The 26,329-nt window shown below is 42.1% G+C and overlaps 2 protein-coding genes across 7 annotated transcripts in view; one reads left to right on the forward strand and one right to left on the reverse strand.

The window, feature by feature from the left end:
• The window catches only part of LOC137425326 (lysine-specific demethylase 6A), a 286,024-nt gene that overhangs the window by 10,730 nt on the left and 248,965 nt on the right, over positions 1–26,329 (forward strand). For all 4 annotated transcript variants that reach the window (XR_010984098.2, XM_078776555.1, XM_068113641.2 and 1 more), the window contains 2 exons: positions 1,531–1,580; positions 23,279–23,337. Coding sequence is in view for 3 of the 4 variants with exons in the window: in XM_078776555.1 (XP_078632681.1) it covers positions 1,531–1,580; positions 23,279–23,337 (109 nt within the window). In the remaining variant the exon portion in view is untranslated. The remainder of the gene's footprint in view (positions 1–1,530; positions 1,581–23,278; positions 23,338–26,329) is intronic.
• The window catches only part of LOC137425327 (zinc finger BED domain-containing protein 5-like), a 45,567-nt gene continuing 25,452 nt past the window's right edge, over positions 6,215–26,329 (reverse strand). For 2 of the 3 annotated variants that reach the window (XR_013623214.1, XR_010984099.2), the window contains one exon: positions 17,434–18,183. Coding sequence is in view for 1 of the 3 variants with exons in the window: in XM_078776556.1 (XP_078632682.1) it covers positions 6,488–7,576 (1,089 nt within the window). In the remaining 2 variants the exon portion in view is untranslated. Of the gene's footprint in view, positions 9,051–16,420; positions 16,513–17,433; positions 18,184–26,329 lie in introns of those variants that run through there. The other variant, XM_078776556.1, reaches the window with a different exon arrangement.

The following is a 26,329-nucleotide window of genomic DNA, read 5'->3' on the forward strand; positions in this document are numbered from 1 at the left end:
AAACAAACAAGAAGACATCATGCAGAGCACGATACTTGCAAATCCACCCCCTCCCCCCCCCCCACCCCCCACCCCAAAAGGATGCCATTGATCTGTCAATTTGTCCATTTCATCAATATTAAAATTGACGATATTGATTAAAGTTTGGGTCAATAGGATGAAAAGTGATGAATTTTCTGATGAAAAAGGATTTTAGAAATATGACCTCAAGTTGACCTTTGACCTTTTGACCTTTAAAATAGTTGGTTTCCCAATTCAGTGAGGCACTATACAAATGCTGTTAAATTTTCAAGTCAATCGGATAAAAATTTATGATTTTTAAGATGAAAAATTGATGATTTTGGAATTTGACCTAGATTTGACCTTTTGACCTAAAAATAGTTGGTTTCCCTATTTAATGACTCGATGTGCAAATGCTGTTAATTTTCAATTAAATCGGATGAAAATTGACGGTTCTTCAGATGAAAATTGATGATTTTGGAAGTTTGACCTTGAGTTGACCTTTGAACTTTTGACCTCAAAAATAGTTGGTTTTATAATTTAGTGACAATGTGCAAATGCTGTTCAATTTTCAAGTCAATCAGATTTAAAATGGCGATTTTAGAGATTTGACCTCCAGATGACCTTTGACCTCAAAATCAATAGGCTTCTCAGATGTGACGAGCTCTACAACTTGGTGAAGTTTTGTGACGATCGGTTTAGCATTGTGACCTTTCGGCTGGTGATAAACACAAAAAAAACAAAAACAGACAAACGGACTTATTCTTTTTTTCTTTTTTTTGTATACAACATCGAGGCTCGTGTAAGAGCTAACATTAATCACAAAAAACAAACGGACACATAAAAAAAACATAATAAAGGAAGCGGGAGACAAGATGGGGAGAGAGAGGGAAGCACACAAGTACAACAGTAGAGAACAGGGACATCGGGAGATCTGTGGGAGGGAGAGGGCTTGGGGGGAGAAGGCATGGGAAGGGGGGTGGGAGAGGTATAAAAACATGGACACTGCTAGAACAGACAGACAGAATAACAAACGTACCCGACCAATATACTTGAAAAATCTTCGATTTTGCAAGTAATAAGTAACAGAGGACACTCCATTATGCATAGGGACTTTGTGGCCACTCTGTACTAAAATTGTGTCATTACGTGGGCAGAGGCATATCGATCGACGTCGCAAAATCAGAGTGCCGTTGTAGTTCCGACTTTCTTTAGTGTGCCATTATTTTACCCCTTTTTGGCATAAAACTGCCATTACATGGGCTCAGGCTTGTAATAGATCTCATCCGCCCTTTGCGAGGTGTTGTTTTTGGTCCTTGCAAAAGCAAAGCCAGTGAGGGGTGTCAATTTAGTCGCCAACCAAAGGGGATGTGACACGCAGGTACCACTGGGTTGCATGTTAACACTAGCAGTCCCAAAAGACTGACCTGACCCTTTCTCTCTTTTGGATTGTTTTGTTTTTACCTACCCCCTTGCTCTTCATCCCATGGGCTTTTTACTCATTTGTGTTCCTCTCTTCTCCTTCCTTAGCTCTTTCTGCATACCAGCGTTACTACACCTTGGAGCCAGATTACTGGAAGGTGAGTCATTGCTGTGTTTTAATTGTGATTTTTTTTTCTATGATTTAATCACCACAGAGATCATGGTTACGTTAGCCTTATCAGGTTGATGTGAAATGTCTTCTTTTGAGAAAAACAAATTCAGGAAAAAGTACAAGTGACATTTTAATTTTGTATATAGTGTCGAGGCTCATGGAGGAGCAAGAACACATAATGGATCAGGGTGTAAAACAACATTAGAAAGGGAGAAAGAAGGAGAGCAAAAGGAGGATGAACATGATGGCTACAGCAGCAAACTCTGTCATGGAAGTAGAAGAAAAACTTGAAAACACAGAAAGAGGTGGGCTTAGGGAAGGTTAATGGTGGCAGAAAGGATTAGGTTTGTGGATGAGAGATGACCTAAGATTGTGGTGAACAGCTGTCTTGAAGCCCTGTCGGGAAGGATGACGTTGAAGAGACTGAAGAAGTTGGTTCCATAGGTGGGGGAGGGGGGAGGGAGGAGGGAGGGAGAAATATAGGAATGAATGATTGCAGTTGAGCGATGAGTCTGGATTTTGGGAGTTTCCCCAAAAGGGGGTTATTGGTAGATTGTATGAGTCTAGCAGAAAGAGGGACAGAACATGGAAGGGGCAGAGGGTGCATGACCAGAAAAGAGGCGTTAGGAGACGGAGGCCACAAACCTCTGCCATGTGAAAGTAATAGTTCCAGAGACTCGGCTTCATCGCGAGGGATTCCAATGATTTTGAAGGTCTTTGTTTCCGTGGTGTAAAGCTCAGCAAGGTGTGAGAAAGGTGTTCCATCCCGGGGGTGTGTGTGTGTGCGTGCGTGCGTGCGTGCGTGCGTCCGGCCGTCCGTGTGTGTCCGTCCATGTTTGTGCAGTGTCCGTGTCAGGGCTGTAACCTTTTTACCATTTGGGTTTTGTCATCAAATTTTCACCAAAGCTTTATTATGAGAATATGGAGAAGGCAAATTAATATTTTTGTTAAAAGGTCAAAGGTCAGCGTCACATAAAAGCATCCATTTTCATACGATTGACCTGAAATTTTAAGAATTTGCATATTGGGTCAATTAATTTGTTCACCAATCAAAAGCTAGAAGCAGATTGTTTTTTTTTAGATCTAAAGCTCAAAGGTCAAGGCTGCATAAAATCATCATTTTTCATTTTGTATTTTTTAAACTTTTCATTATTTTGAGCATATGGAAAAAGAAGAAGAAGATGCGTAAATACAAACGGATGGGCTTTGCCTCTTCAGATGCTTTCTGGTTTAGCAGTTGGAACTGCTGTTAAACTCAATTCTGCAGTTTATAATTTGAAAATCCGTTCAGATTAAGAGTTTGTAGAGCGTATCGTATTTTGGTTTTGAACCATGCACGGAAATAGCATTCACTCTGAGTTTTGGGGGGTCAGTGGTTCAAATCATATCAAAGACTTTTAAAATGGTGTGTGCTGCTTCTTTTGTTGACATGCCGCATTTAAAAGGATGGGTCAGGAGGATTGTGGGAGTGAGGAGGTTGGATAGAGGGAGGATGGATGAACTGAAGGAGATTGGTGTGCAGATGACCTTGACGGGGAGATTGGTAAAAAGCCAGCTGAAGTGGGCTCGACACTTGGTGTGGATGGAGTAAGAGAGAACGACAAATATATGTATGTATATATATGTATATATATATATAATGTGTATATATATATATATATATTTTTAGAATAAACATCTCACCTCAAAACACAATATTATATATATATATATATATATATATATATATATATATATATATATATATATATATATATATATATATATATATATATTGTGTTTTGAGGTGAGATGTTTATTCTAAAAATGTATTTGTGTAAAAGCAAAGTAACAGTAATGTTGAAGTTAGTCTTTGACCTGTGTTGAAAGAAAGCCAGGGTGTGAGAGATTTCTGGTTTCCTCTGGATAGAGAATCTTCTAGCCAGAATGGGCAGTTTGCAGATGAGGAGAAATGAGGGGTTGGGGGGGGGGGGGGGTGCTTCATGAATGTTCTCCCTCTTCAAATATATAGAGGGGAGGTGGAAAAAAAGAATAGACCGCTTCGAGTTGCTCTGTGTGCTATACCCTGTCAGGGTTTTGTGTTTTACTTTTGAAATAAACCCAAGTTTAGAGGACATTTGCCTGCTGGTTCAGATTGATGATTGAATGGAGAACGTTAGGGTTTGAGTCACACTCTCAGGGCTCCAAAAGGTCAGAGCTGTTGTATTGATCAGGAGAAGATTCATCCTTATCCAGGAAAATGGCAGTTTTAAACCCGTACTACGCAAGTAAACAAGTGAGGTACCCGTACTACGCAAGGGTGGGAGTACAAAAAAAGAAGTTTTGAGGAATTTTAGGGAAACCCCTCCGCCCCTCCCACACTTTCGGACACGTGCAGGGACCCACAAAGGTTGCACAGAAAATTTGATGGGGCTGGCCCCAAATCTGTGGAAGTAGTTCTATGTAAAATCAATGTACCTTTAATGATGATGGTGAAGCTGATATCAATGATGCTTGGTTGGTGATGGTGTTGGCTTGGGAGGGGATGCCATGATGAAGGAAATTGGTTGTTGCAAGAGAAAGAGCAAAAAGTCTCAAGTGACTGTCGTGTGATCTTGACGGAAAAGTCTATATACAGATACAGATAATGCGGAAACAGTGAATATTTCCACATTCGGTGAATGTCGAAACTGAATAAACGTTGTAGCCTTCCATTCTGATCGGCGACAAAGCTTGATCTCTTCCACAAATAGAAATGCCGTTCTAACGTGATAACCACTACAGATGAAACTGCCGGAGAGCATTTTATCACATCATTTCCTCATTCTCCTTTAAGCTCAATCTCTATATTTTTATTCCAAACAGCATAATTCCAATCACAAATTAATACGATACCATTAATATAACATACAATGTTACAAACATTTGTGAGGTAAACGAATATTTGAATGCCGCTCTAACATGATAACCAATACAAACTAATCTGCCGGCGAGCAAGGGCGGATACGTAACACTTCGTACATGTCGAAACTCAAACTCATAATTGTTTTGAGAAATTTATGAAACCTCCCACCCACCTGAGGATGGATAAAAGCGGCGTTGTTCGGGTGTAAACTCAAAATCACAATTGTATCGAGATATTATCAAACCAGCGAATGTTTCCATATGCAGAAAATGGCGAAACTGCAAATGCCGAACCCGTGACTGTGTTTACATGCGGATAGGGAGCAGTTGGGTGTAAAGTCAAAATCATAATTTAGAAATTTATGAAATTTATGAAACCTCCCACCCACCTTAGGACACCCCCTGGGATCCCAAAAGGTGCACAGAAAGTTTAGTGGGGCTTGCCATAAAACTGGGGGAGTAGTTTTGGGACGGAGTGACGAACGGACGGATGGGGGTGTGGCAGAGAGGGGACAGAGTTAGGAGAGGGTGTTGAGGCTTTGGGGGGAGGAGAGCGGGGGTGTTGAGGACTTGGGGTTTAAAGTGTTGGTTTAATAAAGTAACTATTTCTTGCACAATATTGTTCAAGGCACATTTCACATTACGAGGAATTTCCATGGGCACCTGCTAGTTCTTTATTGGCAAAGTCAACCTCTTTCACTTCACTGAACAAATTCTTGTTCATGTGTATCATTCCATCTTTTAATGGCGCCGTTTCAAGGAGTTCCCTTTTTCCTGACAAAAGTGTTGTTCAGATGTTCACATGAGCTCGTCTGTTCAATCTGCACAAAATTTAAAATTTCCTTGTTGAGACAGTGGTCCTTGCTTTGTTACCACCCTTATTTACATGCCCCTAACCCCCACCACCTCTTCCAAAAGCTTCATTGCCAAAGTGATGTAAAGTTTACTTTGATTTGTTTTTGCGAGGAAGTTCTTGAATTGTAAAGCACAATCGTGTTGCAACATTTCATGGATTACAATGCCAATTCCAAGTTTTCTGAAAGGTCTACCCAATCTCTGTTAATTTTTCATATTCATTTTTCAGCCCTGGGCGAATGAAACCTATCTCTCAACATAATTGTACTAGAAGAAGTGTTTACGGAGATGGGAAGTTTTGCCAGTCAAACTGGGTGGCATAATGGTCAGAGCGTCCTTTCTAAGTCTGGAAGATTGGCATTTCAAACCCCGACTTAAATCCCTGCTGAGTCATACCAAAGACTTTTTTAAATAGTATGTGCTGCTTCCTTGCTTGAGCCTTAGCATGTAAAAAAAGGATAGAGCATGGACAACAACCATAAGTTGGTTATAATAGTGCAGGTTTTGATGGGCCTAATGTCCCCCTGTGCTATGTTCCTTCTAAGGCAGGGGTTCCCAACCTTTTTTGTGTTATGGCCCCCTTGGCACCCCCCTCCCTTTCGCGAGGTTCGAGCGGCGGAGCGCGTGTAAGCAGGCTAGGGGGATCTGGGGGCATTCCCCCCAGAAAAAAAAGATTTCTAGATGCTCTGTGGTGCATTCTGAGAGGTGTTTTTTCCTTTATTTGGCTATTTTGTTTGTATGACAATTGGTAAATTATTACACAGAAAATGAGGAATTCCAAGTAGCCAACATGAACATTTAGTTCCATAGTTTTTTTCTGTTCCTTACTGGCTCCCAACTACATCGTTTTTGGAAGAAGCAAACAAAGCAATGTTGCTCAAATGATGCATGTTTGATATGAGATTTTAATATTATCAGTAGCAACACTATGGACAGCATAAAATAGAAGTCACACAAGAAAACAGTATGAAAAGGTTCCAAGTCAAGAATATGTAAAAACTAAAAACCTCCGTTGTGTCTGTATTTAACGCAGTGTGTTATAATCTCACAAAAAGAAACTCAATTCGACAACAACTCAGGTAATCAAAATTAGGGACACGGTGCATGCACCGTAAAAGTGAATTAAAAACTCAGTGGGATGGCTGAAATTGCATTTTAGCTACCACTTGGGGTATCCGTGGTTGAGTCAGTCAGGGCACAGCGGAGGTCATCTTCCACGTGGAGCCGATTACGCTGTTTTGATTTGATATTCAACAGCGTGGAAAACCCCGCTTCGCAGAGATAGGTAGACGAGGATGGCAGAAGCACCCGGATAGCTATCTGGCTGATATTAGGGTAGCGACCCATTCCCACCCAAAACTCCGTCAAGCTCTTCTCTTCGAATGTGTCTTTGGCAAATGAATCGTTTCGGAGATCCAGGAATTCATCTTGCATTGCCTCCGGCATGCTCGCCACGCAAACGTTGACGGAAAAAGGATTCCTCACAATTTTTGCCTCATTGTCATCTAAATCAGGAAAATACTTATGAAATTCTAGCTCCAGTGACTGCAGATGCTCAAGAATGTCATTTTTCAGTACGGGATCAAACTCTTTTCCCATGCTGTCTTGCAATTCAGACATTCTTTCGAACATAGCAATGTTTCCTGTGTTCACTTTCCTGTGCCAGTTTTGGAGCTTGGCAACAAATCCTCTGAGATGATCGTGGAAAATAATAATATTAGTCGCTCTTCCTTGGAGCTTGAGGTTCAGCTGGTTCTGCTGCTCGAAAATGTCAGCAAGATAAGCAGGTCGTTCGTTCCACAATTCTTCTTCGTAATGCTGCAGGAGGTCATGTTTCCCTTGAAGATTCAAGAAATGTTTGACTTCCGCGCGAAGTTCAAAGACGCGGTTCAGAACATTCCCTTTCGAAAGCCAGCGTACAGCAGTATAGTACAGCAACGTTTCATGTTCCGCATTCATGTCTTTGTACAGCTCCTTGAACATTCGGGTGTTGAGAGCCCCTGCCTTGATGTAGTTAACAATCTTGATTACGACTTCAAGAACTTTCTTCAATGAGAGAGAGAGAGTCTTACAAGCCAGGGCGTAACGATGAATCATACAGTGGGTTACTTTCGCTTGTGGTGCCAGCATCTTCACTTTTGCTTGGAATCCGGATTTGGAACCAAGCATGGCAGGAGCACTGTCAGTACAGACACCGCATACATTCTCCCACTGAATTCCTCCCGCATCGAAGAACAACTTCATTTTTCCATGATGTCGTTAGCTTTTGTCGTTGTTTCCAGGACACTGCAGAACAAGAATTCTTCCTTGATATCATCTCCCTTGACATAGCGAACGAATGCCAGTAGCTGGGAGCAGGAACTAACATCGGTCGATTCATCAAGTTGAAAAGAAAATGAGCCGAAAGGCGCCGCCTTAATCTCATTGATGATCTGTTGTTTCACATCTTCCGACATGTCACGGATACGACGCTGCACTGTGTTATTCGATAAAGACACCTGTTCAACTTTGTGAGCCTCTGCCTTGCCGAGAACCCTTTCGACAATGAGGAGGGTGCAAGGCTTGATGAGTGTCTCCCCAATCGAGTGGGGTTTTTTCTTCTTTGCAATTTCAAGATAAACTTCATAAGAAGCCTGGACAGTTACTACATTTTGTTGTTGAAAAGCTCCTCCCTCATCCAACTTCTGTCGCTTTAAATTTCTTTCATGGCGCTTGAAAAATTCGGGATCCTGCTTTGCATGTTGTGCGTGATTCGTCTCGAGGTGCAACTTCAACTTGGATGGCCTCATGGATTCAGTACTCAAAACCTTGTGACACAGCACACTTTGTGGTTTCTCTTGGCCAGACATGGTAATGGATGTGAATCCAAGCTTTATCTATTCGTCAAGATACTTTCTTTTTTTTTACTCCCAGAAGCCATAACGTCAAATCTGCAATAGGAAAAAAACAAAACAACATCAAAGTCAAATCAATATAAAAACAAAAACAAAACAATATTTAATTTTTAGTATGGTTCAAATTACCCCATGGCCCACCGAGAAATACACCATGGCCCCCAGGTTGGGAACCACGGTTCTAAGGGAACCCGTAGCTTTTTACAGAAACGTGATATTATGGCCTTTTGGTAAAGGGGGAGGGCAGGAAACTTTTGTGATGACCTTTGTAGATAAAGGGGAATTAAGCATCTTATTCTTAATAACATGATATTTATTTTAATTCTGTAGAAAGCTAAATTCCCGAGCTCTTAAGTTTGAGTTTGTAATGTCACTTGTTTATGAGGAATTTCATCTGCCTCCCACCTTCCCCATCTAAATAAATGTTAGTTATTTTCGTGCAAAATTTTAATCGCTTGGGGACCTGAAGGAGAGAATATCAATTGGATTTTGATTCATGCTTACATTTTGCAAATTTGCTGCAAGCATTGTCACTTTTTTTCATCTTCCACAAGGAGATTGTATCCAGATAGGTGAGAGCACCTTGTAAGAGTGTGGAGGGCTGGGGAGCTTGTGGGGACATGAGGTAGATTAAGACAACCTGCAGTGGAGGTTAAATATTGATAATGGTGTAAGGCATATTGAAAAGATGTAGGAGAGTGGAGAAGACAGCCACATGGAGCAGCAACCAAGAGAAACGGCACCCTGTGATGCACCTCCATTGCACCTCTGTCAGCTTTCGGTGAATAGTGGATTCGCACATATTGTACAGCAGAAACAAGAACCTGCGGCATATAACATAAGGGACATCACAGGGTGCTGTATATAGGTCATAACCTCCTTAAGGGAATGAGGAAGTGCTTTTCACTTGGTCATTGAAAATATATTGTGTGACTCGCTTTGTACACAGATAAATCCATATAAATGTGAGAAATCAACATGATGAGGAAGATCTCATCTTGCATGTTAAATGCAGAAGGGAATTTATGTTTCAACTTGAAAAGTCTTAAAATGAGGCCTCACCCATAGAAATTAAAGAAAAAAAATCTATGAAGGCCTGAACATTGACTTAAGTATCATGGCAAACCATGATGGATAAAAGTACTATCCCATTACAATCGTCAATTGCTAACCTTTATCTTGTTTATTTTGCTTATTCAAAAAATTTCCTTTATCAAGTTGTCTTTCTCTAACTTAAAAAAAATTGTTGCCCATTTTAGTCAGATGACTTGGGGGGTGGGGGGGGGGGGGGGGTGGGAGGGGAAGGGGGGAGGAGGTGGGGAGTTTAGCATTTGTACGTCACTTGGAAGGCCAGTAAAAATTCATATCAAGTACAAAAAGTTCTTTCTACATCTGATTCTATCATTAGTCCTCCCCTGTTTTCACCCCTCAGCCCAAATTGGGCTAAGGGGTATTGTCGTCACGGGCGTCGTCCGGGCATCCGTCGACTTTTGGTTTCCGTCAATTTCAAGGAGAACGGCTTTAGTCAGGTTCACTATGTTTTTTCGTTCAAAATCATGGTAGATTAGCAAACCTATACATTTTTGGAAACGTTATTACATGGAAAATCAGAAAATCAATGTTTACATTTGCCAATTTCGACCAATTCGACCAATCGCTTCGATCGACCATTCGACCAATTCGATCGATTCGATTCGATTCGATCGACCATTCGACCAATTCGATTTGCCAATCAATTTGACCGACCTTTGCTTGTGTGGAACGGACTGTGAAAACGATGCGGACTATATTGTCGGATACGACACACAGGACAGTGATGACGAACTCTAAATGGCATATTCTGTAATCGTGTATGTTTGATGCCATTGACTGCCTGTGTCTATTTTGTCATTGACTGCCTGTGTAGATGTGAAGTTATACTGACTGCATGTGTATATATGATTTTGCTGACTGCCTGTGTATGTTTGGTGATATGAATTATTGTGACACATTTTGATGGTATTAACTGCCTGTACAAAATGATAACATGTATTTGATTATGCAACTTATCGCGAATATAAAGACAGTATTTTGCAATTCAAAACCTTTGATTCGTGTCTTACCATTCCCCATAGCACTAATTTGATACTTTCATTGGATTCCTTGTCCCTGAAAATATAGGTTTAGTATATTTTAAAAAGTTTTTTGGGTAATTAGAGGCAGAAATAGAACAAAATATGTATTTTACAGTGGCCATTTTGAAAATCCAAAATGGCCGCCATACAGGTATCTCTCCAAATGTAAACATTGATTTTTAGTTTCCTTATGCTATAACCTTTCCAAAAATGTATAGGTTTGCTAATCTACCATGATTTTGAACGAAATATAATTTATTGACATAGTGAACCTGACTACTTGTCCAATTAAATCCATTTTTGCAGTGTGTTGGGGCTGGGTAGAGGAAGGTTCCTTTCGAAAATAGGCGCGCTGCGATTTTCAATATGGCTGCCACGGCAGCCATCCTGAAATTGGTTTCCGTCAATTTCGAGCAGAATGGCTTGTCCGATTAAATTCATTTTTGCAGTGTGTTGGGGCTGGGTAGAGGAAGGTTCCTTTCGAAAATGGGCGCGCTGCGATTTTCAATATGGCCGCCACGGTAGCCATCTTGAAATTGGTTTCCGTCAACTTCGAGCAGGGCGGCTTGTCCGTTTTTTTTTTTTTTTTTTTTTTTTTTGTATACAAGATCGAGGCTCGTGAAAGAGCTAACATTAATCACACAAAAAGTCAAACCGACACACAAAACACAAAAAACAAGGGGAGCGGCAGACAAGATGGGGAGAGAGGGGGAAGGACACAAACACAACATTTGAGAGCAGGGACATGGGGAGGACTTGGGGGGAGGTGGGAGACGTATAAAACATGAACACTGCAAGGACTCTGGGGTGAATTACCGGGGGTAGAAAAGATCAAGGTTTTGGATGGGGGAAGGAAGATAAGAGATGGTGGTGAACAGCTGTTTTAAAGACCTGGAGGGAGGAGTGGGATTGAAGGGAGTGGGGGAGTTTGTTCCAGAGGCAGGAGAAAAGGGGAATGAAAGAGTGAAGGTGAGCAGAGAGCCTAGATTTTGGCAGTTTATCCATAAGAGGGTTGCAGGCAGATCTTGTGCGACCTGAAGGAATATTGGAGGGACAGAGCACAGAGAGAGCTGGGGGAGCCAGGCCGGAGAGGAGTCGGTCGAAGACAGCGTGTTTCGAAAATTTCGAAAACCCTTTCGAAAATGGGTGCGCTGCGATTTTCAATATGGCCGCCACGGCACCCATCTTGAAATTGGTTTCCGTCAATTTCAAGCAGAACAGCTTGTCAGATTAAATCCATTTTTGCAGTGTGTGTTGGGGTTGAGTAGAGGAAGGTTCCGTTCAAAAATGGGCGCGCTGCGATTTTCAATATGGCCGCCATGGCAGCCATATTGAAGTTGGTTTCCACCATGCATGGGCTGAGGGGTTACGCCCACTTTGCGGTGCTATTTATTGGTATTGTATTCAAGGAAGTGAGACCCAGCACTGGCAGGTTTACTTCAGGGTAAGGGTAATCGTGGGGGGCCCTGACTGATGTTATCAGCTGATCTGACTTCGGCGATCACCTTCTCCTACTTGACCTCTGTGAGGCCTTTTGGGGGAGGCTGGTTACCCTGTTGGATCTCCCGACCTGGATGATCAATCCCCCAGCTTTTAATTGGCCAGACGGAGAAGAGGCTGTGAGCCAAAGGGGGAGTCCTTATGGGACTCCCTTTGTCATAGCCAATTCTCTGCTTCATTCACATGTGGTGGGCCTCGTCGGCAATGAGAACAGCCAGATGAGCATTTGGATATCTTGATGACGATCCTCGTGGAGTGTGAGGCCTATCGGCATTCTGCATATGCAGAAACAACCTGGTGGCTGTCTGATCTCGATCTGTGGTGAAAGCTTACAAGGAGTTGGACACTCTTTTGTGCAGCCGCATCTCTGCAGGCACATTGATCTTCGGTCATTTCACCAAGCGATCTTCCTCGCAGAGGTTTTCGTGGTGCGTTGGGAGTACCAGGCTTCCAACGGTCTCCTGCAGGATTTGCGAGCCTATGTTTAGGTTACACCTGGACTGGGTGGACACAGGAGCTTGTTGTGTATCCCTCAGTAGCTGGGTTTCACCTCGAGACGCACAAGGTGATGGTTTTGGAACTTGATCATTTCTATCTTGGCCAGGGGGTGACCAGATAACTTTGGCACCTTTTCATTTAGAATATTAGATATGTTGTTTTTTTTGTCACAATCTGATTGTAGTTGCTTTGTTGGTGTTTAATGTGATGTGATATACCTTTACCCATGAGAGGGTGCTATGTGTTTGCAAGTTCCATTTTTGTTATTGCATTTTATTTTTTAAATTGTTTATATACACTCTTTATTTTGCATCTTCAGGCCTCCTAACTATGCCCAATCTTCATTGCTCCTTTCATCATGCTCGCTTTATTAGTCCCCTACCGGTGTACACCGGAGGGGACTATAGGTTTGCACGCCGTCCGTCCGTGTGTCCGTCCGTCAGTCCGACAGTCCGTCGGTCTGTCAGTCCGTCACGCAAAGAACAGTTTTCCGGACTTTTTTTTCTAAACTCTTAATGCTAATATTTTCAAACTTGGTACATGGTTTCCTCATGATAAGTTACAGAACAAGTTCGAACCTCACGACGTTTCGATCATTTTTGACAAAGTTATGGCACTTTGAACTTTGGTAATTTCCCCAACAGTTTTCCGGACTATAATTTGGAGTGCGGTAAGTCAAAGCTGTTAATATTCCTTGTTTTAACTCCAATTTACATTCTGTTTCCACTTTTAGTGAGAAGTAGGGGTCTGTGCAACCATTCATAAACTTTATTTGGTGCAAATTGGATAATGTTTAGCCGAGTTACCTCAGACCGTGAGTTGGTAATTATATAATCCACACAGTGCAATACGTGCAGGCTGCTCCACGGAGCGACCTTGCGGGCTTTTTAGTCCCCTTCCGGTGTTTTCCGGACGACAGACTGCCGGTAGGGGACATGTATTGCAGCGCAATACTCAGAATGCTTGTTATTCTTGGAGATGAACCATAAAATTGCTGCACTAATGTTATCCATAGGAGCATGTGTTCATCTGTTTTCCATGTTATCCAAAGGAGCAAAATATTAATGTTAGAGGCCACTTGAACTCTATAGCAAACAGCGATGACTCGGTAAGCTCATACACTTATGCATGTGCTCAGGGCTCATTAAATTTGGGGAAAATCTAGTTACCCTTAGGGCAACCCCCAGTAGAGATTTTGAATTGAATTTTCCCTGATTTTGTGGAACTGTATTGGATACAAAGAGACTGGAGGTTACTGTGAGTGTAATAAAAAGGCATCAAAATATCCAATTTGTTTTCTGCCTCTTTATTAAGCCACTTGAAACAACCATTTTGCAAATCTGAAATTGTATCTGAATGTATCCCGATATCCCTGCTCTCAAATGTTGTGCTCGTGTGCTCCCCCCTCTCTCACCATCTTGTCTGCCGCTTCCTTTAGTTCGTCTTATGTGACCGTTTTTTTTTTTGTCATTAATGTTAGCTCTTACACGAGCCTCGATGTTGTACACAAAAAAAAAAAAAAAGAATGGAAAAATTAATAAATTAGCTTGGTAAATTACAAAAAAAAATCCACCAACTTTATTGTTCGCACATTACATGCAGACAATGAACTTTGTGAAAATAATCAAACCGTGTAGCAGGCTTTCAAAATGTTGAGTTCTAACCACCTTTAGAGGCCATTTTTCCCTGCAAAGCAGGGGTTGGCCTTTTCCGGGAACCGTGGTTGTTGTTGTTTTTTGGTCCCCTTTTTGAAGCAATGTTTTACGGCCGGATGCCCTTCCTGACGCCAACCCTTTTTGCCGCCTTTAACGACAAACAGGGAATTACCAGTGAACTGGTACTCAATTAGCCGACCTCGGAAGGATGACAGGCTGAGTCAACCCCCCTGGCGTTAATTCAGCGATCGACCAGGATTCGAACCCAGGATCATAGGATCCTAAGCTGGCACCCTAGCCGCTAGCCCAACACCAGGGTTTAGGGGGCCCAACACCAGGCCCAGCACCATTTTGAGTTGATAAACTGAAACACAAAAGGGGCCGTTTATCTTTGGGAGAAACACTACCTCCATTTGTAGTGCATAAACACATTTCACTGTGTAAACTAAGCTTGGTGTTGGCTTAATTGTTAATGTGGCTGGCTTAAAATGCTAAGGTCTTGAGTTTGAGCCCCTCTTGTGCCGTTAAACATCACTGCATGTGGGTTGACGCAGCCTGTCATCCTGCCGAGGTCGGCAAAATGAGTACCTGCTACCGGTAACAGGGACACTGTATCAGAAGCAGAGCTGCGCTTCCAGAAAACATGATGCACCCAGCAGCCACAGGCTGCATACGAAACAACAATTGTGTAAACTCAAACTTAAGTGCACTTTTCAGGTGATAATTTTGAGAGCGGAAAGCCATATTGAGGTTTTCTTCAACGCTAATTGGCCCTGCAAGATAGCAAGACGTGATGATAAGAACATGTATTTATTGTAAAATAACTGACCTATCAGACGTCATCTTATTCGCTCCTCCTGTGTTTTGGTTCATTGAGTAAAAGGAGTGAGGTATGGAGCGAGTTGAGGGGTTGAGGCTCTAATTATTATGTCCCATCATTTGTGAAAGAGAAATGTGAGGAAAATATTATATATATATTTATACATATACATATATTTTGGCAGAAACAGCTTACACCAGCAGACGACCCAAGAAATGTATTGGTCAGCATCGTATTGGTCAGTCTTGCCCTGTCTATCCCAGTCGGAAATTCAAAGAACCTAATGCCTAGGAAAGGTTTCTGTTCACAAATATGGCTCAACAGCCAAGAAAATCTGAATGTTACATGGTCGTGGCCTCTTATGCCGAAATTTATATAAAACTCGGCATTTTTACCCGTTGCTTTGCTGACTTTTAATCAAAAGACAACATGTACTTCACAAACATTCTGCTCTATTCGCCCTATCATTTGCCTGAGGTCATCTTCCATGTGCTTGAAATCGGCTAACATCACCTTTGTCAGCCAACTTTATTACCTCCGCCACCAAAGGTGGTTGGAGGTTATGTTTTCACTCCTGTCTGTCTGTTTGTCCGTTTGTTCGTTTGTGAACAAGATATCTCAAAAAGTTGTGGATGGATTCGGACGAAATTTGGCTGAGATGTAGCATATGTGACAAGGACGAAATTATTAGATTTTGGTGAAGATCCGGATTTGGATCTGGCTAGTATAATTTTTTAAGTGATTCTTCAACATTGCGAGATAGGGCCCAAAACTATACATAGCAGGATATCTCAAAAGGTTGTGGATGGATTTGGTCGAAACTTGGTGGAGATGTTGTGTGTGTGTGTGTGACAAGGGCGAATCGATTCGATTTTGGTGAAGACCTGAATGTGGATTCGGATATGAGAATTATTTAATTTTTAAGTCATTCTTCACCATTGAGTGATTGGGCTAAAACCCACATATAGCAGGATATCTCAAAAAGTTATGGACGGATTTGGACGAAACTTGGTGGACAGGTTGTGTGTGACAAGGAAGAATTGATTCAATTTTGGTGAAGATCCAGATCGGGATCCGGCTAGTAGAATTTTTAAAGGGATTTTTCACCATTGGGAGATGGGGCCAAAAACGATACAAAGCAGGATATCTCAAAAAGTTGTGGATGGATGATTTTGATTAAATGTGATTCTGTATTGTGATTTTCTGGTCGACTCTGGGATAGAAAACGTAAACTGTTCACCTGGCGGAGGTATGCTCTCTACTGATTGCCGTTCTAGTTGTTCTTTAATGGCCACAATTATTCACATGTTATTGTGGGGTTTGCCAAGGGAAGCTTGTCTCAAGTCTTTCATGAACTGGCTGTTCAGGCCTGAGATTCGACTATGGTTAGGACAGGAATTTGGAATTTGGCCAGCTTGCTGGTGATAGCTCTTCTACTCTTCGCGAAGGACACCGTGGGATCCTTAACGCCAACCAACTAATGCGAGCAGACGGGAAGCCTAGTTTAATAATGGCACACACTTTGCCCATGAAGGCGTGGGATGATGGTTTATAGCTGGGCCGAGATTCAAAATTAGGCTAGTCGGCTTATAGGTGAGTGTGCTTACCTCGAGGCCACCCTGCCACCCATCTTCATCAGCCATCCTTTAATCACTCGCTTTGCTGTGAAGATCCGTGTTGGATGCAATGGTTTCAACCTCTGTTTAAAATGAGTGCAATTAAACATTTTGAAAATTTTTAATTATTCTCGCTCAGATTTAATCACTGGAATACATATTGTGAAGTTTGTGAAGTCACATATTGTGAAGTTGTTCAAACTTTTTTCATCGGTTTTCATCAGTCAGAATGATTATTACATTACTTATCTGAATATGTGCTGTTTAAAATACTAACGCATTATTGAAGGCATATCTGACCTTTTCATTGCTATTGAAATATAAATAGCTAACATCACCTTCATCAACTATACTTGCTGCTTACATCTGTATATGGAGCGAGCAAAAAATCACGTCCGCTTTGCTGTGAAGCTCAGCATTGGTTGCTTTGGTTTGAACCTCCACTTAAAATGAGTGAGATTAAACAATTAGAAAATTTTGAATTATTGTCCCTCAGATTTCAACATCACCATAATGTATGCCGTTAAGTGGTTTAAACTTTCTTTATACAAGATGATTTGTAATACCGGCTACCACTGGGTGGTGCTATACAACATACATTTACATAGAGAGAAATATGGTCTTATGCTAACCCAGATAGAAACAACACTTGGGGTACCCTTGGGCAACAGGAAAAAGTAGGTTTGATTTGGTTCTGTAGTTTTTTTTGTTTTTGAAGCATATATAAATAAACAAACAAACACACACACACACACACACACACACACACACACACACACACACACATAAATATGTATGTGTGTATGTATATATATATATATACATACACACACACTTTTCTACTATATATATATATATATATATATATATATATATATATATATATACACAGTGCATTCAGATACATTCACTTTCTTCACATTTTGTTATGTTGCAGCCTTATGCTGAAATCGTTTAAATTCATTTTTTCCCTCATCAATTTACACTCAATACCCCATAATGACAAAGAGAAAACAGGCTTTTGGAAAGTTTTGCAAATTTATTAAAAAGAAAAAACTGAAATAGCACATTGACATAAGTATTCATACCCTTTGCTATGACACTTGAAATTTAGCTCAGGTGCCTCCCATTTCTCTTGATCATCTTTGAGATGTTTTCACACCTTGATTGGAGTCCACCTGTGGTAAATTCAATTGATTGGACATGATTTGGAAAGGCACACACCTGTCCATATAACGTCTCACAGCTGACAATGCATATCAGAGCAAAAACCAAGCCATGAGGTCAAAGAAACTGCCTGCAGAGCTCAGAGACAGGATTGTGTCGAGGCACAGATCTGGGGAAGCCTACAAAAAATCTCTGCTGCATTGAAGGTTCCCAAGAGCACAGTGGCCTCCATAATTCTTAAATGGAAGAAGTTTGGAACAACCAGGACTCTTCCTGGAGCTGGCCACCCGGCCAAACTGAGCAATCAGGGGAGAAGGGCCTTGGTAAGAGAGGTGACCAAGAACCCGATGGTCACTCTGGCTGAGCTCCAGAGATCCTTTGTGAAGATGGGAGAAAGATGGGAGAAACTTCCAGAAGGACAACCATCACTGCAACGCTCCACCGATCTGGGCTTTATGGCAGAGTGGCCAGACGGAAGCCAAACTTCAATCTTGGTTTCATCAGACCACAGAATCTTGTTTCTCACAGTCTGAGAGTCCTTTAGGTGCTTTTTTGGAAACTCCAAGCAGGCTTTCATGTGTCTTTCACTGAGGAGACAACAACAACAACAACATGCATTTTAAAGGCCATTTTCCCTACTAGAGCAGGGGTTAGCCTTGCGGTCCCCATGACAATCTTGTCCATTTTGCCCTATTTTCTGCATCTCTCCTTGTTAACCCCCTTGCCCGCATTTCTTCTTCCACCATCTTTAGCCAAGTCTTTCTCGGTCTTCCCCGTCCGCTACTTCCTTCTACATTCATTTCCATCACTCTTCTCAACCAGTCACTTTCATCCTTCCTCAACACATGACCAAACCATCTCAACCTGTTCCTCTCCACAGCATCAACCACAGGCTCTATTCCCATCATCTTTCGCAATTCATCATTTAGCTTCCTCTCTCTCAACGATACTCCGCACATCCGTCGAACCATTCGCATTTCCACCCTTTCCAACCTTCGTTGCTGCTCTACGTTCATTACCCATGTCTCGCTCCCATAAATCATAACACTTCTCACACATGCAGCATACACCTTTCCCTTCAGCTTCAACGACACTCCCCTCATCATCAGCACGCCACTCAGTTCCTGAAACTTCTTCCATGCACATCTCACTATAGCAACCGTTGCCGAGTCTGATCCACCTTCTCCATTCAGCATGTCTCCTCAGTAACAAAATGTTTTCACACCTTCCAGCTTCACGCCGTCTCCAAGATCCAACTCAACATTTCCTCCATCTGCACACCCTCTGTGCACACCTTACATTTGAATGTAGCTGCCACACTGGTTAATGACCCTTTCAGACCACTACATTTTTGATGAACCCACTCAGCGCACATTGTACATTGAATGGAGTTCACTCCGATACCCTTCCTACACACAGCACAGGGCCACTTCCCAGTTCTTTCCACTTCACCACATGCTTTACCACTTGCCATCACCTTCGTCTTTCCGATATTCACCTTCAGACCTTTTGTCTCCATACATTCCTTCCACTTGTTAATCTTTTCCTTCAGTCCATCCATACTTTCCGCAATCAACACCAGATCATCTGCATACAACAACTCCCACGGTAAACCCTCCTTTACGTTCTGAGCCAGCACCTCCATCACAGCTACAAATAGTAGTGGACTTAGTACCGACCCCTGATGCACTCCCACCTTCACCTCAAACTCACCACTGTTCCCGTCCTTCGTCCTTACAGCTGTGCGCGCTCTTTTGTACATTGCCATCACTACTCTGATCAACCATTCCTCCACTCCTAACTTCCTCAATGCCCATGTCAATACTTTGCGTGGAACCCTATCGAATGCTTTCTCCAGATAAACAAACCCAAGAAACAACTTCTTCCTCTTCTCCATGTACTTCTCCTGCAACTGCCTCACAATGAAAAGCGCGTCTGTCATGCCTCTTCCTGGCATAAATCCAAACTGCATTTCGTCGATCTTCACTTTCTTCCTTATCCTCCTCTCCAACACCCTTTCCAATACCTTCATTCCATGTTCCAATAACTTTATCGCTCGGTACGAGCCACACTCTAGAGGGTCACTTTTCCTCTTGTATGGAGGGGCGAGGGTACTCAGTTCCCAAGCCACTGGAATGCGGCCTTCTTTCACCACCAGATTACAGATCTCTGTCATTCTCTTCACACCCCAACTTCCTGCTGTCTTCAACATATCTCCCACAACTCCCGTCGGCCCTCCCGCTTTTCTACCCTTCATTGCTTTTATCGCTTCCTCAACTTCCTTATCAGTTATCTTCTCTGCCGGTCCTAAAACTGGGTTACTCTCTATGTTGCCATCCCATTCATTCTCTGTATTCAACAGCATTTCCATATATATTTTCCATCTTCCTTTAATTCCATCTGGGTCGACAACGATTTGTCCCACTTCATCCTTCAAGCATGATGGATTTCTCTCATCTCCCCTTCCCGTTCAGGCTGGAGTTCCCCAAGGCAGTGTGCTGGGCCCTGTGCTTTTTCTGGTCTTTATCAATGATCTCTCCGACTCTCTGGAAAATCCTCTGTATCTCTTTGCTGATGACTCCACTCTCTGCCGCTCCATTCCTCTTCCCTCAGATCGGCAGTCTGCAGCCTCCTCACTCTCTGAAGACCTGGACAAAATCACAGACTGGTCAAACATGTGGAACATGTCTTTCAATCCTGACAAAACTCACACTCTTACTATGTCTCTCCGAAAAGATCGACTGGACAACCCTCCCATCTACTTTCTCAACAATCCTCTCCAAGAAGTTCTGTCGCTCAAGCTTTTGGGTCTCACCATCTGCCATGATCTTTCTTGGGAAAACCACATTTCCAAGCTGGCCTCCAAAGCCAGTCGCCGACTGGGCATCCTCCGTCGTGCGAAGTCCTTCCTAGGCACACCTGAGCTCCTCACCACATACAAGGCTTTCATCCGCAGCTCAATGGAATACTGTTCTCCCCTATGGGCTGGTGCTCCTGCCTCACACCTGGCTCGGCTTCACGCTGTTGAATCCAAAGCTTTCAGAATCATTGGAATCTCCCGCGATGAAGCTATCTCTGAGGGCCTTTCACTCACTCACCGCAGGCAGGTAGGTGGTCTTTCTGTCTTCTACCGACTCCTCTCCGGCCTTGCTCCCCCAGCTCTCTCTGTGCTCTGTCCCCCAAATATTCCTACAGGTCGCACAAGATCTGCCAGCCACCCTCTGATGGTTAAACTGCCGAAATCTCGGCTCTCTGCTCACCTTCACTCTTTCATTCCTCTTTTCTCCCGCCTCTGGAACAAACTCCCACACTCACTTCAATCACACTCCTCCCTCCAGGTCTTCAAAACAGCTGTTCACCACCATCTCTTATCTTCCCCCATCCAAAACCTTGATCTTTTCTACCCCCACTAATTCACCCCAGATCCACCTTGTTTGAAATTCCAACTTCTTTCCTGGAAGTCTTGGCAGTGTCCATATGTTTTATACCTCTCCCACCCCCCCCCCCCCCTTCCCATGCCTCTCCCCCAAAGCCCTCTCCCTCCCACAGTTCTCTCGATGTCTCCATGTCTCTCGGTCCCTGCTCTCAAATGTTGTGTTTGTGTCCTTCCCCCTCTCTCCCCATCTTGTCTACCGCTCCCGATGTTATTTGTTTTGTGTGTCTGTTTGTCTTTCTGTGTGATTAATGTTCGCTCTTTCACGAGCCTCGATCTTGTATACAAAAAAAAAAAAAAAAAGCAACTCACCCCCATCACATCACACCTCTCTTTCGCTATCTGCTTTGCAACCCCGAATACTGCTTTCTGACCCTCTTCCGAATCCAAGCGTTCTCCGAACATTTTCCTACATGCCTCCTGCGCCTTTGCTGCTTCCTTCTTTGCAGCCTTCCTGGATGCCTTATAACTTTCATGCTCTGCTGTTTCTGCTCCCATACCCTTCGCCTTCTGCCACTCCTTGAACTTCTTCCTCTTCTCGTCAATCCTCTTTCCAACTTCATCATCCCACCACCATGTTTCCGAGTGCCTCGGTGGTCCTTTTGTCCATCCACATACCTCACCAACGGCTCCCAACAGACTATCTTTCATTGACATCCAACTACTTTCAAGCTCAACCACATCATCCTCGACCCTACTCAGCCTCTCTTTTAATGCCTCCCTTACTGTCACCTCTTTCAACCTCCACACCTTCATTCTCGGTTGGTACTTCACCCACCGAGCTCTCCTCGGCCTCCGTTATTTGTTCACTAATTAATTTGTTGAACAATTCAATTAATTTGTTCACCAATCAAAAGCTAGAAGCAGATTGTTTGTTTTTTTGATCTACATAAAATTATCAATTTTCATTTTTTATTTTTTTGTCGCCAGAGGCATTATGTTTTCGGTTGTCTGTTCGTCCGTACATCCATCCATCCGTCCGTATGTCCGTTCGGGCTAAACCTCATTTTTCTCAGCAACCATATGTCCGTTTGAGACGAAACTTTCAGGGTAGGAGTGACACCCATGCAGAATGTTTTTATGATAATTGTGATGTCATAGGTCACGTGGTATGGCAGCCATCTTTGATTAAAAGCAAAGAATGAAAAAATTATTTCTCGGAAACCGCTGAATGGAAAAATTTGAAAATTTGCACATTGTCAAGTACTCCCAATGGGGAACAAAAGCATGATAATGATATCATAGGTGAAGTGGTACACCAGCCAAAAATATTTTAATCGAATTCCTTATCCTAAAAATCTGAAATTGCATGCACATGATCTATGACCCATTTGTATTGAAATATTAAATTTATGACGACATAGGTCACATGGTTTGGCAGCCATTTTGGATTGGAGGAAAATATTAAATAATTATATCTCTGAAACTGCTTACTCTGTTGATGTGAAATTTTACAAATATCATCTAACAGCGCTGTTGCATATAGTTAAATGATGATGTCATCGGTCATGTGGCTTAGCAGCCATATTGGATAGAAAAACGAACCTTAACCGATCAACACGAAACTTCACAAACGTTATCCCCTACCCATACATATGCAGAGTGATGGCATCTACCCGTTGTGGGACTATGCATATTGGCGACACAGTCACATTGTTCTAGTTTAAAACTAGCATTATATTCTGATACATATTCTTTATTGAAACATATAGCAATGTGTTAAAGAAAGATCCATCTTGGTCATTATGGGCCTGTTCTGATTGTGAGCCTGGCAACTAGGCGTCGTTGGAGCCATTTTAAAACCTGGCCCCTGCTCTCGGAACAGTCTGTTGCCAACCTATGGTTGTTTGTCCATGCTCTATCTTTTAAAATGTTGTGTGAGGCAAGGAAGCAGCACATACCAATTTTATTCTTTGGTATGACTCAGCTGGGGTTTCAACCACCGACCTCTTGGACTCAGAGCAGAGGCTCTAACCATTACGCCACCAAGTCGGTTAATGGCCATTATATTTTATTTTTCAATTTTAGACAAACAAAAAACATAATTATTTACTTTGGGAAGGGGTGGCATGTGGGAGAAATGTTTTGAAGGATTTTGATTCTGCTGTGAAAACTTTAATTTGATTTATGTTTTTTATTATTTAATATTGTACTTTAACTCAGAATGGGTTGCGAAGGCAAAGTTTTCTGAACCCACTGTAGTATTTAGAAAGCATTGTTCCATCTCTTCCTCTTCATCTTCATTACAGAATGCTGCGTTTCTGTATGGATTGGGCATTGTGTATTTCCACTACAACGCTTTTCAATGGTGAGTCATCCTGTTACCTTGATTATTCGACAATCCACATTCCTGACCTCAACTCACACCAACCTGTCATAACTGCAAAAGCTTCCCTCCTACTCCCAAGAGACATTCGAGTTGTAACCCTAACACTTTCTCAAATATTACAGGCCACATAATGAGCGTACTCTGCAAATTATCTTGACATATTAACATAACGGCACCTGTGTTTGAATGATTAATGTGAACTGCTGTTTTGTTTTCAATCAAAATGTGATACTTTGCTGGCATTTCAATTTTCCTAAACTTTGTAATGAACAACAACAGGCATTTTAAAGCCATTTTCCCTGCAAGAGCGGGGGTTAGCCTTGAAGTCCCCATGACGATCTTCTCCATTTTGCCCTATTTTCTGCATCTCCCCTTGTTAACCCCCTTGCCTGCATTTCTTCTTCGACCATCTTTAGCCAAATCTTTCTCGGTCTTCCCCGTCCTCTACTTCCTTCTACATTCATTTCCATCACTCTTCTCAACCAGTCACTTTCATCCTTCCTCAACACATGACCAAACCATCTCAAACTGTTTCTCTTCACAGCATCCATCACAGGCTATATTCCCATCATCTTTCGCAATTCATCATTTGTCTTCCTCTCTCTCAATGATACTCCACACATCCACCGAAACATTCGCATTTCCACCCTTTCCAGCCTTCGTTGCTGCTCTACGTTCATTACCCATGGCTCACTCCCATAAATCATAACACTTCTCACACATGCAGCATACACCTTTCCCTTCAGCTTCAACGACACTCCCCTCCTCGTCAGCACGCCACTCAGTTCCCGAAACTTCTTCCATGCACATCTCACTCCAGCAACCGTTGCCGAGTCTGATCCACCTTCTCCATTCAGCATGTCTCCTCAGTAACAAAATGTTTTCACACCTTCCAGCTTCACGCCATCTCCAAGATCCAACTCAACATTTCCTCCATTTGCAGCTCCCTCTGTGCACACCTTACACTTGAATGTAGCTGCCACACTGGTTAATGACCCTCTCAAACCACTACATTTTTGATGAACCCACTCAGCGCACATTGTACATTGAATGGAATTCACTCCGACACCCTTCCTGCACACAGCACACGGCCACTTCCCAGTTCTTTCCACCTCACCACATGCTTTACCACTTGCCATCACCTTCGTTTTTTCCGATATTTACCTTCAGACCATTTTGTAATCGATCGATTGATAACTCTGACTGAATTGTAATCCCAATTGTTTCAATTTTTGCAGGTGCTGAAGTGTTAATATGAACTTTTAAAACTCTAGCTTTTGCCTTTTACTATTAAAGGTTCTATTTTCTTTTTTTGTGTGGCTGAAATGTTGGACCCAGTAGTATGTGTTTCACGAAGAGCAGGCAAATTATCACCAGCACCCTGAACAAATAGCAAATTCCTGCTCTGACTACTGCTAGGAAGGCAAAAGCAAACCACCTTGTGAAATTCGTGTCATTAGCTCATTTTGACAGCACTGGGCCGATCTTTGGGTGGAACACCAAAGACATAGATTAGATGTATAATTGCCCATAAATACATCTCCTCTTCAATTTTGCATGTTCATTGTTACTGGTGGTGGGATCACATTGAGATTTGAATTGGTTATTATTCATCTCGGAGAATGGGGTTGGGCAAGGGTGTGAACACTTGCTTGTATTATGAAGAAGGAGCGGCTGTTGGTTATGATCTTTTTTTTTGGTTTATTATTGGTATTTGTCTTTCACAAACAGTAGGCATGTTATATCCGGCACCCTAGCGAAATGCCAAATTCTTGCCAGTCGAACGTCAAGCTTGACAAGTTGGTTCATGAAAGCCAAAACATTCCTTGTTGGGAATAAGTGGGAATAATCGGGGCCATCAAAGTAGTAGTATGTGATTGTGATTTATGTATTGTACATGCAGTAAATATTTACATTTTATCTGGATGGGTGCAGCCTACTTGCAAATGACATCACTAATAGATTTGCAGGAGAAAAATAGTTAGGAAGAAATGATCAAAATGACAATACTTCAGGATGCATGGAATACAGAAAATACAATTTATTGACATTGTGGATTGTACATCCTTGTCATCGCTTGTCAGCTGGCAAGCTGGCATCGTTCGACTGGCAAGGACATCGCTTGTCAGCAAAGTCCCCACGTCTACGCAACATCTATTGTAATAATCTATAGTTCCACTCTATTGTAATAATCTGAGCATCAGATTTGGCTCTTCCTCACCTCGTTTTCATTTGTCCAATGAAAGGAAAATACGACAAACAAAAATGTTATAAAATGACATTGTTGACTTCTAACCCATCAACCTTTTATTCTAAATTTGTGTTTAAATTTATTTCACATTTAAGACCGATAGTAAGTTGAGAGTTCACTAAATAAATGATGAGGTAGATGTGCTCTATCTTTCTCAAAAATGGAACTCCATTCCTCTGAAAACCAGATTTGCAAGGAGGACTTTATTTGACTGTGGTGAATTAACTCGCACATTTTTATTTTTTGTCGTTGCATACAAGTGTTCACGGAATGATAAAATACAAATTTTTATGTCTTTTCAAGCTTGCCACATTATTGCTGAATGTAGAAAACACAAAGGTATTAAGGGAGACATAGTGCCTTTAGAAAGTCTACACCCCTTTTAAAGTTTTCACCTTCACAAAACTAGAATATCTTCGTTGGATAAGTGTCCACCCCCATTATAATAACAATTGTAAATTAGCTTCGGTGTAACCAATCACCTTCAAAATCACACACCAAATTAATTGGCCTCCACCTGTGTTAAATTGTAGTGATTGATTATTTCGGAATAAAATCAGCTGTTTCTGTCGGTTTCCTCTGCTGGGTAGTGCATTTCACAGCAAAGACTCAACCATGAGCACCAAGGACCTTTCAAAAGAACTCCGGGATAAAGTTGTGGAAAGTCACAGATCAGGGGATGGGTATAAAAATATTTCCAAGGCCTTAAATATCCGTTGG

The sequence above is a fragment of the Myxine glutinosa genome, chromosome 4 (genome assembly GCF_964187855.1).
Source record: "Myxine glutinosa chromosome 4, kmMyxGlut1.1, whole genome shotgun sequence".
NCBI lineage: Eukaryota > Metazoa > Chordata > Myxini > Myxiniformes > Myxinidae > Myxine > Myxine glutinosa.